Consider the following 15,671-nt stretch of genomic DNA (forward strand, 5'->3'; position numbering starts at 1 on the left):
TGTGTAGGAGTTACCATGTCTGCTCAGGTATTGCTGGGTACATATATTTATCTTTGCTAGCAGTATTTGGCTACTTGTGTGACTAGGTGATTTTCCTATGGGCAGATACCTGTCAGGTTGGCCCTGGAATCACATGAGCTATCTATAAACATCATTGAGCAGTGTACCTGACAATCTGGCTTTGAACGGATACACATCCCAACACAGGTATTCTTATACAGTTTCTCTGTGTAGGTAAGTCATGGGACATGCATTGGTGGAACGTTGTTGTTTTTGCACTCACCCTAATCCAATACTTTTTCACTCACACACCAATGCCTGACCCTTAAAAGACTAATACTTGCATTGTTTGCTTGCCACAGCAATTTTGTTTGGTTGCTACTATCCATGCTTAGACCAGCCACCTGTGGTGTGAGTTACATCAGCTTTCACAATGAGTTCATGATAGCTGTTTCACTACATGCTTGGGAGAATCCGAAACCGCTTGCTAGTCAACTTACATATGATGTTTAGCAAATATGTTTCACTATGTCTGTGTGGCCTTGTCTCTGACTCCAACACCCACATGTCCCTTTGGCAAGCAGTCAGTGTTTGTGCTTCACACAATGCAACATGTTCAAATGGGTCCTGCTTCAGACACACATACCACACACAGTTTGTAATTAGTTGTTTTATTTACAGGTGCAAAATGATGTGATCTGCTGAGATATGTTTCATGAGACAACAACCCCCAACAGATGTTTCAAGTCACTGTATGTCCAAACAGAGTCCATAGGGGAACATATCATGAGATGTGTAGGAGAGGGGTGCTCCAGTGGCTCCAGTGAGGTGAAGAGCCACATTACCATTAGGGTAGATTAGGCACAACAACAGTCCACAAATGTGAGAGGTCAACAATAGGGAGATTCAAATCGAGGGACAATGCTAGCTGTTTTGACACTGGCATTTATCTTAAGCAGAGGGGAAAGGAGAAAGTGTGTATGTACCACAAAGAAATGCTAGGGGCAGTTTTTCTGGTGAAAGATGGGCATTCCACATCTTGTTCCTCTGATGTATGTGGTGCCTCCCGTGACAGGTGTGTTGTAGGTGTTGAAGTAGAGCGAGTCACACACACATCAGGGGCTGAAGATGTGGATACTGAGTCGACTGCAGTTTTCACCTGTGGCAACACATAAGGCAGTACAGCACCACGGAGAATCTGCTACTTTTTGCAACACAGCAGCAACGTCATAGTGGTAAGCACCCATGGTGACAATGAGGGAGTCCTGCTTCTGCTCCATGGACTCCAAGATGTTTGTGATTGCTCCGACTTGTTGGCAACCTCACTGGTGCCACTTTAGCAGGACATTTGCTCATGCCTCTGCCTCATGACACCAGCGATGTCAGCCAGGGACTGCCGGAGGCCATGGAGCGGACAGTAGGTGCCTTGTTTGGTGGCCAGGTTATCCTTATTTGGACTGAGGCACCTATGGACTGCCTCTAGGGTGCCTCCCTTGGTCTCCATCCCCACCCGCACCTGATTTGCCAGCTCAAGCTCGACTCCGCAGTCTGTTGGAATATAAGTTGTGGGCCCTGGGGGTTCACGGCTTTAGGTGGGCTGGCAGACGTGTCTGTTGGATGTTGGGTGGAATATCTGGAGACTCTGCAACACTGTCAAGCCTCCTCACAAGTGGAGATAGTGTCTGTATGGCACCCAGGAGTTGCTGGAAGATTTCCAGATGTATGGTTTATAGCTGGTCATCCACATCATCGGAAAAGTCCAGCATAGTCAGCTGGCCAGGAGATGTGGTTCATCCTTTACAATGAGGTAGAGGTATGTTAATGGTGATCTCTGCTAGATGTCAACATGAGTAATCTAGTTGGCATTCAAGGTTTCAGATGCAGCACTTTCAGTTCAGCAGTGATGTGTAGTACACCTGTTAGGCATAGGTACTGATGCGAAATTTCACAGTATTCCCATTACAAATATTAGTATCTCTGCATTGTTCTTGCAAGAAGCACTGTGGGCTTCATTTAGGAGGCCCTAGAGGCACACTGCACCACTGGAACATCATTTTGTTTAGGCTCTGATGATGCAGTGTTCCAGCCCAATTTACAAGCCTATTCAAAGCCACCTTGCGTGGCTTTTATAGCCTTCTAAATATGGACACCTTTCACGCATAATGCTGCATGAAAGGAGCATTCCATGGGTGTTGCTGTGGCTGTTGCCACAGCAACAGCCATGGAATCTGATGGAACTGGACACTGTCTCAGATTTACAAGTCTGGGAATGCATCAGATTCTTATGCCACCTCTGGCATGGCGGTAAAGTGGCACAATGGGGAGAAATAACATTATTTCTCTTTTTTTCCCTCTATGTGTGCTGCATTCTACAGCACACATAGAAAGAGGAAAATGCCACTAATGATTGTTTATGTGCAGAAAGGTGTCCCTTCCTGTATCTACACTATCATCAGTGCAACACAGGCACCCTTGCACCATGGTGCAAGGGTGCCTGCATTGGGGTTAGGCAGCAATTTGTGCACTAGCACAGAGGACAAGAACAGGGTGTGCCGTATCTTATCATATCGATACAGCGCATCCCTGCCCTTTTATTTTGATGTAGGGCAGTGCAGCAAAAAGGCTTGAGCCGTAGCCCTGTGCCAAGACATAGTAAATATGGCCCTGTGTGTTTACTCTGAAGGGATGGACAATGTTGCATCAGACTTCCTCCTGGCACATGCTACATGTTCCCCCTGACATGTAGGTTGTAGTCCCCCAATAGGCAGTTTTCTGCCATCCCTCCCAAGTGTGACAAAAGCATTGCACAGATAGACCCAGCAGTGCATGTGTATTTGTGTAACTACAATGCAGCAAACATGTCCATTCCCACCTCCCCAGTATGCACAGTCTCCCTATTAATACTGAATGTCATTTTGATATGCACAGTCAGCACCTATAATGCACAGCAGTAGCAGTGGCCCGCCATGCCCAACATCATCGTTAGTTTGTACACTCATGGTCCTGTGGTGTGCACTGCTTGCATCCCCCCTCTAATTGATTAGTTGCGAGGATTTCCTGTGGCCTCTTTGATATTAACTGATACCTGTGTGCACTCACCCTGCATGTCAGGTCAGCTGGGTGGAATATAGTTGAATGAGGGTACTATAGATATGTCTCTTGGCATGTCCCTATGTGTGGATGCTTCCCATCGACCACACCTAGTTCCCCCACTCAGATGAGCTGTTTATCCGGAGACACAGCCATTCGAGTCTGAGGATTTCCATTCTAGATGAGTGTGCGTGGGCCCAAGTAAGACTGAGTAGCTACATGGTGCAAGGTGTCCTGCATTGTAACAGTCAGGTTGTGCAAGGCAGCAGTGTGTATGCTTGGTAAATAGATACAGTCCATGATTTTTGCTGTGTATTCTGGGAGTTGTAGTTGTGGTGAGTACTGTGGTACGCTGCACTGCAAGTACCAGAATACAAAGTAATGTAAACGTGGATTGGTGCTGCTCTTCACACAATGAAGCAAGTAAGGCGATATCTGAACTATGCTATGCAAATTGTGGGTGGTCAGTGCCCATAACATGCCTTTGCTGTTTAACCATAGAAGTGCCAACATACTACCCTCTGGCCTGCAGACAGTGCATTTTAGTGCTGGGACATAGCTGCCTGCACCTTAAGATATTGCCTAGATGCCACATTACCCCTTTCTGCGACTTACAACTTAACCTGTGGTTCTTGTTCATCATATGCCGCACTGTCATATCCTGGGACACCTCCCATCTGCTCCTCAGGGACAACAGCTGCCTATATCTCCTCCCAGTCATCCAGCTGTTCCTGGGGCACCGGACTTCCACCTCTGGTCTGCAATACTGCCTTGCGGTTGCTGTGCAGTTTCTCCTTTGTTGTGCACTTGCAATCGAGCCAGTGCTTTTTAAAGTCTATCATTGTCCTCTTCAATTCTGCCACACTGTTGACCTTGTCAACAATGGACTGCCATATGGCCTCTTTCCTCCCTAATGGCAATTTTGAGGTGACGAATAGCTGGTGTTGGTGCTCCGTCACCTCAGCGATCAGGATATTATTATCCTCCTCACTAAACTTGCACTTCCTCTTCCTCTTCCCCTTCTCCTGGAAGTCTATCTGGGTATCCTGGCTGGTACTGGGGATGTTGAGGCTGTCCTGGGGTTTCTGGTCTCTTGGGTCCGCATTGTCAGCTTCTGAAGTGTGTCCTGTTGTTCTTTTTTTCAAACTGCAGTGTTTTTCGACTGGGTTTTGAAGCTTTTAGTGCTCAAAAGTGATGCTAGGATGGCCTGCATCAAATTACATAGAGCAATTCAGCCTAGTGTCACTTTTGCAGCAGTAGCACCATTTTGGCTTCCGACATGAACAGGCTAGCTTCATTTTTTTGAACCAACCAAGATCCTAACACCATGGTGCACTGTTTTGTAAATTGGGCACAAGCATAGCATTAGGATATGTCAAACCATGGTGTTACATTTTTTTACGCATTGCTGCATTGCGGTAGTGATGCGGCATTTCTTGTAAATGAGGCCCTTACAATTTGAAATCCAACTTCACAACAAGTTGCTGATTTTAAATTTTGAGTCCAGAGACACTAAACTCCAGATTTCTATGTCTTCTGAATTGGAAGTTACACTTAAAGGTTGCTTCAAGGTAACCCCTGTGTTAGCAGTGCAGTAGTGAAAATAATAGCTTTTCACTACCAGGACATGTTAAACCTAAAAGTACATGTTCCACATTTTAAATACATTGTACCCTGCCCTTGGGCTGACCAGGGTCTACTTTATGGGAGACTTATATGTGATAAAAAGGAAGGTTTGGGCCTTGAAACTGGGCGCACTTGCCAGGTCGAAATGGCAGTTTAAAACTGCACACACAGGCTCTGTAGTGGCAGGCCTGAGACATGTTTACAGGGCTACTCATGTGGGTGGCACAATCAGTGCTGCAGGCCCACTAGTAGCATTTAATATACAGGCCCTGAGCAAATATAGTGCACTTTACTAGGGACCTACAAGTAAATTAAATATGACAATTGAATTGTGAATACACCAATATTACCATGTTTAGAGTACAGAGCACCTGCACTTTAACACTGGTGACCAGCAGTGGTAAAGTACACAGAATCCTAAAGCCAGCAAAAATGAAGTCAGACAAACAGGAGGTCAGAACGCAAAAAGTCAGGGGAAACCACGCCAAGGATGCCAGGTCTAACAGTGGTTTACAAACCAAGAATTTTCTAATGCATATTTATTAAATAGGATTTATAATTTCCCTGAGTTGCCGCCTTTTATTGTTAATGGTTCAGGAAAGCACCTGAGTTTGTTTCACTTCCTTTTTTTGTTTTCTTTTTAAGTACATTTATACCATGGCTTGGCCTGCTGTTTTATTCTTTGTGAAACTGCGCTTGACCTTTTAAAATCGTTTTTCATTGTATTATTTTAACTATATAATTTTGGATAGCAGTACTGTTTTTAATTACTTGTGCTCTTTCTGTTTGATTTTCAGGCTTTTTTCAATGTCTTTGCATGTCTGAGGAAGAGGTGGTCCTCTCATCGTGCTTGCCAGCCATTCTCATCGACCCTTCTCACCTTAGATTCACCTCTTGTAACCCCCACATTGACTAATAATGTCAGCAATGGCAAACGTGTAGTGGACGTACGCAGGAGACGTACGAAGTGGATGTGGCCATGCTGTGGTTCTGGGACATGAAGGTGGGTCATCTGTCTTTGATGTGCTTACCTTTCCAATAGATCTGGTATGATCATGAAACCCTTCTCTCACTGAGTGGGCTTTCCTCACCCATTCACAAATGAGAGCATAATCAACATTCTTTGCAAGAAGTACCTCATGGGGGCTTCGTGGCAACAGACAAAAGGCTGAAAAGGGTGTTTATTTTATTAACAATTTGACTTTGCCAATTGTCACAGCCATCTTATTATTATCCATCCAAAACATCACTGTGGACATTGAGCTGAAGTTTTCATTATCATGGATAGCTGGTTGTAAAAGCACTTGGAACATGTGATGAGATTTTGCCGTAATTAGATGTTTTGCTTTAATATCAACATTAACATGTAACACACAAATGTACTGAGAGTGTATCTTTCAAGTGCAGCTTGACCATAGCTAATGTAAGCCACATTTTAAAATGCTTGACATCACGTTGCCATTTTGATCCATGTTGTGTATCTTTATTTATTTCAGGAGAAAATGAACCAACAATCTCAAATGATGTATCTTTTGTTGTCTGTTGTCATGTTAAATGTTTTCTTTACATAACCTTTGTAAAACACAATAACTGAGCAGCATCACTTGAACCTAATGTATCTCATTAAGTTTCAGATAACTGTAAGTCTGTAGGAGGCATTGAGTGAATTCACTGTGTAATAGCTTGAGAGAAATAATGGATTTACCTTATCCGCTTTTGCCTTAATCTGATTGCTCATTCGTCTGGAAATCATATGTAGGTGCAGTAAAGTGTTAGAATTGTGTAATTTAAGCTAAGGCAATGTAGGTGAGAGATCAGATGGTTTTTCAAATTCCCTTTAAAAGCTTCTTTATCTGACCCTTGGGGGAGATGCCGTTTTCATTTTGTCTTTATGGCAGGACCCTTTTTTCCTGACTTCTCAGCAGAACTTTTTCCTGATTTAGCATAGTAGGGTGCTCTCTTTGTGAGTGAACTTAACTTGTTTAACTATCCTTTAGAGACAACTTTATAATAGTTTGTCTTTGCTCGAGAACTTTGAATTTCTCTGGATATTGACTAATACATTCATCTACTTACTGATGTAGAACTAATTTGATGATTTGAATTAGCAATTTTGCTAATCCTTTAAGAAACCTTTATGGTTTGAAACTTAAACTCTCTCTGCATTTGTGGAGCTAAATGTGCTTCATGTTATTGAAATATATTGAATTTTGATGTCAGTCCCAGTTGGAAATAAAGATTCATCAAAGGGCGCTTCCTAAACTTGAATTTGCACTAGAAGTTGCATGAAGCAAAGCACCCTATCACCTGCAGTGGAAGACATCATCTCTCTGGGCTACATTTCCAACAAGGATCACTCCCCACTGACATATGGGGTTATGACTGCCACACCCACTGAAAACTGCTTTGCTCTTATATTTGAAGGGGACTATACATTTTTGGTAGCAGTGTTTAGATTCTCACTCGTGTATACTTTACATTTTTAATAGTTCTTTGCCGTCTGGTCTACATAGCCCTTTCCCTTCCTAGTTGTCAGAAATAGCATCCTTGTTCCTCTGAGTAATATTGCCTCCTCCTTGTTTCAATACACCCAGCATGCCCTACGCACCACTATCCAACAACACACGTGTGCATTATTTATATCTAGACTATCCCAATAGTAGAGATCATAAAGTCACCTCTGCGTATTTTGCTTTCAGTGTAATACTATCTATTAAATTTCATTCAAACAGAAACGTGATTTGTGCATCAAAATATTAAAGGTAAAGTAAATAAATCAGTAAAGTCTCTGGAATTACAATGTACTGTTGTGGATTAACTAAACTTCGTGATTTATTATGTGGCTACTGGGCTCGATTTCCTGGATGAATGGAAACTAAGCGCCGAATTAGCGTCGTTTTTTTCGACGCAAATTCGGCGCAAAACTAACGCCATATTTATACTTTGGCGCTAGACGCGTCTAGCGCCAAAGTATGAGTAAAGAGCGTCATTTTTTAGCGTGAACGCCTTCCTTGCGTTAATGAGATGCAAGGTAGGCGTTCCCGTCCAAAAAAATGACTGCGACGCAAATGCGTCGTATTTATACTCCCGGGCAAAAATCACGCCCGGGAGTTGGCGGGGCAGAAAACCCCGCATTTGCGCCACTTTTTAACGCCTGGGTCAGGGCAGGCGTTAAGGGACCTGTGGGCTCAAAATGAGCCCACAGCTGCCCTCCCATGCCCCCAGGGACCCCCCCTGCCACCCTTGCCCACCCCAGGAGGACACCCAAGGATGGAGGGACCCACCCCAGGGACATTCAGGTAAGTTCAGGTAAGTATAAATTTATTTTGTTTTTATATTTTTTTTTTGGCATAGGGGGGCCTGATTTGTGCCCCCCTACATGCCACAATGCCCAATGACCATGCCCAGGGGACATAAGTCCCCTGGGCATGGCCATTGGGCAAGGGGGCATGACTCCTGTCTTTACTAAGACAGGAGTCATGTAAATGGCGTCTGGGCGTCATTAAAAACGGCGCAAATCGGGTGGAGGCGATTTTTTGCGTCAACCTGACTTGCACCATTTTTAAGACGCCCTAGCGCCATTTTTCCCAACGCCGGCGCTGCCTGGTGTACGTGGTTTTTTTCCACGCACACCAGGCAGCGCCGGTCTGCTTGCGCCGGCTAACGCCATTCAATAAATACGGCGCCCGCATGGCGCTTCAGAATGACGTTAGCCGGCACAAAAGTTTTTGACGCTAAACTGCGTTAGCGCAGTTTAGCGTCAAAAAGTATAAATACGGGCCTAAACACTAGTGAAGCTCTTCTTTCTTCGTGAACTGATAGGTGCAAATGAAGAACTTATTTATAATAGGAATTCGAATATAAAAATATGGAATTATATTAAATATAGCTAAATTGACATTGATGCAATTTCAGGCTACGAGTCGTGTACTAAAGAGGATGTTCTTTGTTGAAATACCTGTGCGAAAAACACGCGTAGTTACATTTCAAGCACACTGCGATCACTGTATATCTTATACAATACTTCTAGCTGGCTAGGATATGCATATTATCTTTAACATGTTTGTTATACGGGTTGAAAGAGATACCTGGGTACAGCCTGCTTGGTAGCAAGGATGGCTATGTTTCGTCGCTTGTTCTCGGGGAAAGAGGACATATTGCCTAACTCACAGTAAGCGGGCGGAAGAGGTGAGGGATTTCCCATCTCCAGTCCTCCACTGTACAGCCCCACGACTAGACGACACACCCTGTAGGAGGGATCAAGGCCCAGAAGGAAATCATAGAACACCACAAAGCCAGCACTGAAATACAAATTAAAAGTCAAGTTATTAAGGAACACATAACGCCTTGTGTCTGTTTCCGAAAAAACCCTCAGCCACCAGATCAACATTGGACTACTTTTTGTGTAACAAAAGTTAACTATGCCAACAATGTCCAAGAAATGTAGCTGGAAGGTGAGAGTAGACTTACATGGGTCAACCGCACACTTTGCAGCAGTTTTTGTAATTTATTCATCCAGCAATACAAGCTTACAACTTTTCCTCTTATGAGGGACTTTTCGTATATACAGTCTCTCGTGTAGTTACCTTCCAAAGAGCTGAATCACCTTATCAACACCAATTTGGGGGACTTAATATCTTGGTAGCTCTCTTTCCTCAACACCAAGTATCGGGATACAGCAGTAATCATCAACATTTGCACCCAGTATAGTGTATTACGCATCTGCATTTCATTTTCTTTTGGCCCAGTGTGAATCTGTTATTGTGATTATTACATATTGGGACCCATCATGGTGAGCCTGTTAATCCCATTTTGGGAACTAACTCTAACACGATCCCCAATTCTCATTTATTTCCTGTGTTAAACAATACAACGTTTCTATGTTAATAAAAATACTACTTTACTTACATTGGGTCATATGGTGCTGGTCCCAGGCCTTCATTGACATCCAAGAAATTCTTGGCCTGTGGTGGAGTCAAAGGCCTGACTTCTTCCTATGGAAAGGGAGCACATCACAGTCATGGCACAGCTCATTAAACCAATAGGCCCATTTGTCTTTGAATAATAGCAAGTTAGGGGCACTCCATCCTAGAGATTTTCGAGAATGTAAGCACATACAACTTTTGAGGCCATCTTTTGAAACTTTCTGAGACAAATAGTGTCCGAAGTGACATACCTCCACGACCTTGCCATCATTCACATTGTGTCCTGGTCACAAACTCCTTTGAACCCACTACTACTAACATTATATTACAACACACCAGTTTACTACCATTTCCAACCTCTGAGGCCACCACCTCTCATCTCATCTGCTGATCTGATCCCAGTAATTCTTCCATTGAGGAAACCACAGAACTAATTAGTGCCTCATGCTTCATCAGATCCAATTTTATCTTTCTCTTACACTGTATTTCAAACTCACAGCCAGTTCTTACAGTAACACTTTGATAGAAGCACTATTTGACTTTTTCCATATCAAACAACACACTGAACGAATCAAGACTAGTCCGCATTGTCAGTCTGGTTTTCACAAGGATCCAAATGACACTGGATTGGTCAGGTAGTCAGACTGCACTGCGATCCCAATAATCATTTTCATGACACAACCATCTACCACTATCAATCAAAACTTACAAAACCAGGGATTGATCCTTTGTGGTCTTACACTTGAAAACTCTCTTGCAAGAATTAATCAACCAGGAAGTCACAATAAAATTAATAACTGATGTTAACTCCCTCCAGTATTTAGTCAGTCTTATGCCGAAAGCCATCATTGATACTCATGCCCCACTGAAGGCGTGCTCTGTAAAATCAAAGATCTCCACCTCATGGTGCCCCCAAAAACACACCAACAGTTAATAAGCTATCAGCAAGTAAAAAGGAAACCCATATCTGAGACTGTAATCTCCCCACTTCTCAAACAGAAACTTTATTGTGCACCTTCAAAACACTGAGGCCATCATCAAAGAGATCAAACATTAGCTCAAATGTATCTCGGTTACATATAATACTACACCCACCTAACTGTAAACTGCAATGCCAGCAATCAGTTACTCACCAAATCAAGCAAGATCTAGTATCACCTCAACAGCACAAAGCAGCTACTGCCATTGTTAACAATACTGCCTTCTGCCTGCTGACAACCTTATTATCCTCAAATCCACAGCTATACGGAGGAACATTCTCTCATCCATTATCATTAAGCACCACTCCAGAGACGAAACCACACCCCAAACATAGCCAATGCACCCTTTGCAAAAGGCAGCTTTACCAATTAAATCGAAACTAGAACAATCCCCCAATAGTGAAAATACAAACCTTAATCCATGTCACTTAACAGCCCACTACAAGCCTACCATTTCTCAAAAACGTATGCAAGCAGTTACCATGAAACCAAAACATGGTTTTAACATGATGTCATATTACAAGACTATAAAAGCGCATGCAGACCATGTTACACTAAAATAGCATGTCTCCAAGTAATGGATCACACCCTACTCATCATACAACAGGACCCCTTCATGTGGCCACAGGCTGCTGGCATGCAGAAAGGTACCCCAATTAGTGCTAGCACTGTTACCAATGATTAGACACCGAACAGACACAGCAAAGGTAGGAGCAGTGCAATCTTGCTTCAGACACACGGGAGACAAAGAATACGTATAAGGCCACTGTTAAGAACCACCTCCAACAGTGGGGATGGCTGAGGAGTTCTGTGTCACATTAAACCTTTGTTTGAGACTCAAATCTCCAAATCAAAAATGTATAAATACCAATGTAAGAAAATAGTATTAAGAATCTGAAGGGTAGTGCCACTGGACACCAAGGGTGAATGCACTGACAGAGAGGTAGAAGGAAAGATTATGAAAAAAGTGGTGTGTGTGAGTGCCGCTGAAATAAATTGTGAAAGAAAGAAAGGATGGAATGGATGGAAAAAAATGTCAAAAAAGGATAGAATTAACAAATGAAAGAATGTAAGATAAAATAATTAAATGTAAAAACATATAAATGATAAGAGAAAGTAAAGATGAAAGGGTGAAGGTAAATAGAAAAGCAAGAAGAGAAGAAAGGAAGTAAGAAACTAAGGATGGAATAAAAAATAAAAGAAAGGAGCAAAGATGAAAGAATGGACAAAAGCTAGTAATAAAGAAGTAGTGGCTAAAAGAAGAATGGAAGAAAGAAAGAAGGTGTGAAAAAAATAATTAGATGGAAAGGGTTAAAGAAAAGAAAAAAGAAAGGATAAAAAATGAATAAAGGAGTATATTTGAAAAAAAGTGGATGAAAGCATGAAAGAAAGATGCAAATATTTAAAACATTAAGATGACGAAAAAAGACAAATTTAGCCAAATAAAAGATGGAAGCAAGGAAAGAGAAATGCAAGAAAAGGGAAGGAAAAGTGAAAGAAGAAAGAGATGGTGTTAAACCTGTCAGACTTAGGGTGGTCTTACTCCAAACGTTTTTGCTTTCCCTCCCCCTGTTGTGCTGAATTCATTTTTGTTGGCCTTAGCTGGTCTCTCCTTTAAACATGATGTAATTGGCTTACACCCAACTGGCACATGTAATTTACTTGTAAGAGCCTAGTAAATGGTTACTACATGTACCCAGGGCCTGTAAATTAAATGCTACTAGCGGGCATACAGTACTGATTGTGCTACCCACATAAGTAGCCTTTTAAAACATGCCCTAGGCCTTACATTGCAGCCGGTGTGTGAAGTTTTAAACTGCCATTTTGACCTGACAAAATAAAAAATGTTGTCTGAACTAAACCTTCATTTCTAAAGCATATAGGTCACCCCTACAGTAGGCACTAAACAGGGTGCAGTGTACATAAAAAGTTGTATATGTACTTTAAAATTTTATATGTGCTGGCAGTAAAATGCTCCTTTATTTGTTTCTCATTATTGTGAAGCCTACCTCTCCTGTAGGATAACATTGGGTTATCTTATTACATTAAAATAAGTGATAACTTTTGATTGGAAGCAGATAGGTAAAGACATGGATGATGTTGTAGTTTAGAGTGCTCTTTAATGATAAAGTCAGATTTTAAGTCACAGTTCTGAAAATGCCACTTTTAGAAAGATTGCATTTTCTTGCCCTGGCCTCTTCCTGGGTCACATGACTAGGTGTAGTTGGCAGATGGACTTTGTATATTCCTTCTAGTCAGTATCGCAAAGGAGGGCCTAGGTTTTGGCAGGATGGGCCATCTCTGACATGATAGGGGGCAGAGCAGTCACCTACCACACTTGCACTTCAAAGACACTAGCTCAGCTCACACACAAAGGACTTCACACTAACCTTTTGTGGTCTCAGACAGACTGGGACCAGGACAGGGAGAGAGTAAATTCCAGACACCTCTGTAAGGGGAAATTCTGGAAGCTTCTCCCACTTCAAAGTGGGCACCAGTATTAAAAAGGAGATCCTCATACCCGCTATTAAGTATACTCCTGGACCTATGGATACTACAGAAGACGGACGCCCTGCTGCTCTGCTGCTTGGGGCCAGGCCGCCTTATTGAGAAGGAAGACTGGACCTGCACCCTTCATCCCAAACTGAAGTGACTCCAAGGGCAAGTTTACTGATCTTCTGTCTGAGTTTCAGTGACATAACAAACTGCAGAGTACTCTCTGCAACTAACCAGCTAGCCTGCAACACTGGACCTGCAGGCCTACAAGTAGACCTGCTGGAGCTCTGCTGACCTCTGCTGGAGGAAGTTCCTGATCCCCAAGAGGTGCCCCTCAGGTCCAGGACCATTGGTGTGGCAACAGTTGAACTCCTCCATGAAGAAAAGTAGACATCCTGAAATTTTGGGCTCTTTGTGACCATCAAAGGGCCCGTTTGTGCCAAGATCTTGCGGTCTTCACCAACCACCAACGCAAAGCTCCAGTAAACCAAACTCTTTGCACTACAGTGATCGCTAGTGACAACCGGCAATGTGAGAGCCGCACTTGGCGCTACACCATCAAAATCCTATGGTGACCACCAATGCGAAACTCCAGGAATGACCGTCTGTGATGCCGACAAGAGTTTCACTTGGCCGGCTCTTCACGGTACTGTGACGACCATCCATGACACTCTCCCTGCTTCTTATGGCCTCCTCCACCTCAAAACAGACTCTTTGTGCTAGACTTTTGAAGGTAACTCTTTCAGCTGGAGTAATCTGGTCCCTGTTTCCAGCATGCTTTCCATCATGGTCAGCCTAAACGTATATTTTTAACCCGGTCTCACCGACCAGACAACTGCAAATGGTGTTTTGTGCTTTTGGGTGGTATACTTTCCTTAAATCTTTGAAACTGCATATTGCCAGTTAAACTGGTTGGATTTATGTTGCTTTGGTGTCAAATAATTGATAAAACTTTACTCTGCTTTTTAAATTGGTGTGGGATTTTTCTTGTGTTTTGGTTTCACTTTATTGCTATTTGTGTGCTATCTAAACACTTTTAAACAGTTTTTATTTGGATTTTTATATGCAGTGACAGCATTACATGGTCACAATGAAGTACAGCAACTGTGGACGACCACAGTAGAGGTAGTCATAAAATAAAAGCAAACACACAAGTTTATGCATCAGGGGGCAGACACTAAAATCTCCCTATGGAAGGGGATAGGTGGAAGTATAAGGGGCAGCTGCACGCCGATGAGTTGCGCCATTTAACTGGGGCACAACTCCAAAACTGGGGAAGGAAAATAGTGATTTGGACCAGGGGGCTAGTGGAATAGCACCCATACAGGGTGCTGGGGTCATCAGCAGTAAAACTCTTGTTAGGACGAAGGAAGGGAGCCGCTAGGGGTGTGTGGGTGTCTGGGGCTTGGAGGCCAATTCGCTGAGTGGCAGGGAGGGATCACCTGGGGAGAATATTGGTGCAGAATAAGATCTGTGAGGGCCCGATCTTGTCTTTGGGGGTAAATCATTGCTGCAGGTATGCTGTAGGAAGTGGTCAAGGAGAGCACCCCAGGGTTCAGATATGGGGTGCTTGCCGATGTGCCAAACGTCTTTGTAGCTCTGGGATTCCCCTCACCTCTCTCCCACTTTTGTATCACACCATGCAATGCAGCTACATGTGGGGCAGGTGCAGCTCATCATTTCACAGTGAGGGCCCTCTTAGCCAGTAGAAGAGCCATGTTAGCAAAGCAAGCCCTCACCTTATGCCATTTCCTACGCTTAAAAATGCCTAGGATGCAGGCCTCACATGTATGAATGTCAATGAGCTCTGTGACCTCCAGCAGTGTGTTGAGGATGGTGTCTCAGTAGGAAGATAGGTTCGGGTAGGACCACAACATGGGCTGCAAGTCCGCAAGGGCTGTGTGGCAGTGAGGGCAGCAAAGATGCGCCGTGAGGAAAATATGATTTCGTTGCTTCAGGGTCAGATAGACGCAGTGTAGGATGGAGAATTGCATGCTCTTTAAGCGAGCGTTTCTAGACACCTGCTGGGGGACCTCTAAGGCCTACTCCCATTCCATGTCTTGAAGTGCTCTCCCTATGTCATCCTCACATTTGTCCCTTTGAGCAGTCAATGAGATCCATGTGTGTTCACGTGTTGACTTGTAGGAGCAGGTTATCTGGTGCCACCCCACACCCATGTGGAGAAGCTTCTGTAGAACAGAGTGGATCTAAGGCTCCTAATCGTTAGTGGACCAGAGACCCTGGCATGTATTACGCAGCTGTCCATAGGTGAGGTACTGCATGATCCACGATGAGCTTGTCAAGGATGAGAAGGTGGTCGTCTGTGAAGAGGTCACTGATTGCAGTCAAGCATCAGTTATGCCTGTTTCTCAGGTCTGTAGTAGAGTGGGAAAGGTCCTACAGGGATCAGGCTGCATCATATGGCCTGACATGGGGCATGAGGTAAGAAACCCTGGCCACGCACATGCGGACGAATGACACCTGCAGAAACCATGTAGATGGAGGTGTAATAGTGGGGAGCAGGAGTCCTCGGAGTGCTGAAGGTGTAAGGGTT

The 15,671-nt window shown here is 43.6% G+C and overlaps 1 protein-coding gene across 1 annotated transcript in view; it reads right to left on the reverse strand.

The window, feature by feature from the left end:
• Positions 1 to 15,671, reverse strand: part of LOC138297076 (coiled-coil domain-containing protein 17-like) — a 327,301-nt gene that overhangs the window by 29,554 nt on the left and 282,076 nt on the right. Inside the window, exons 9-10 of the mRNA XM_069236583.1 lie at positions 9,625 to 9,710; positions 8,805 to 9,017 (exon numbers count right to left, since the gene is read on the reverse strand). Coding sequence (XP_069092684.1) covers positions 8,805 to 9,017; positions 9,625 to 9,710 — 299 coding nt within the window. The remainder of the gene's footprint in view (positions 1 to 8,804; positions 9,018 to 9,624; positions 9,711 to 15,671) is intronic.

The sequence above is a fragment of the Pleurodeles waltl genome, chromosome 1_2 (genome assembly GCF_031143425.1).
Source record: "Pleurodeles waltl isolate 20211129_DDA chromosome 1_2, aPleWal1.hap1.20221129, whole genome shotgun sequence".
NCBI lineage: Eukaryota > Metazoa > Chordata > Amphibia > Caudata > Salamandridae > Pleurodeles > Pleurodeles waltl.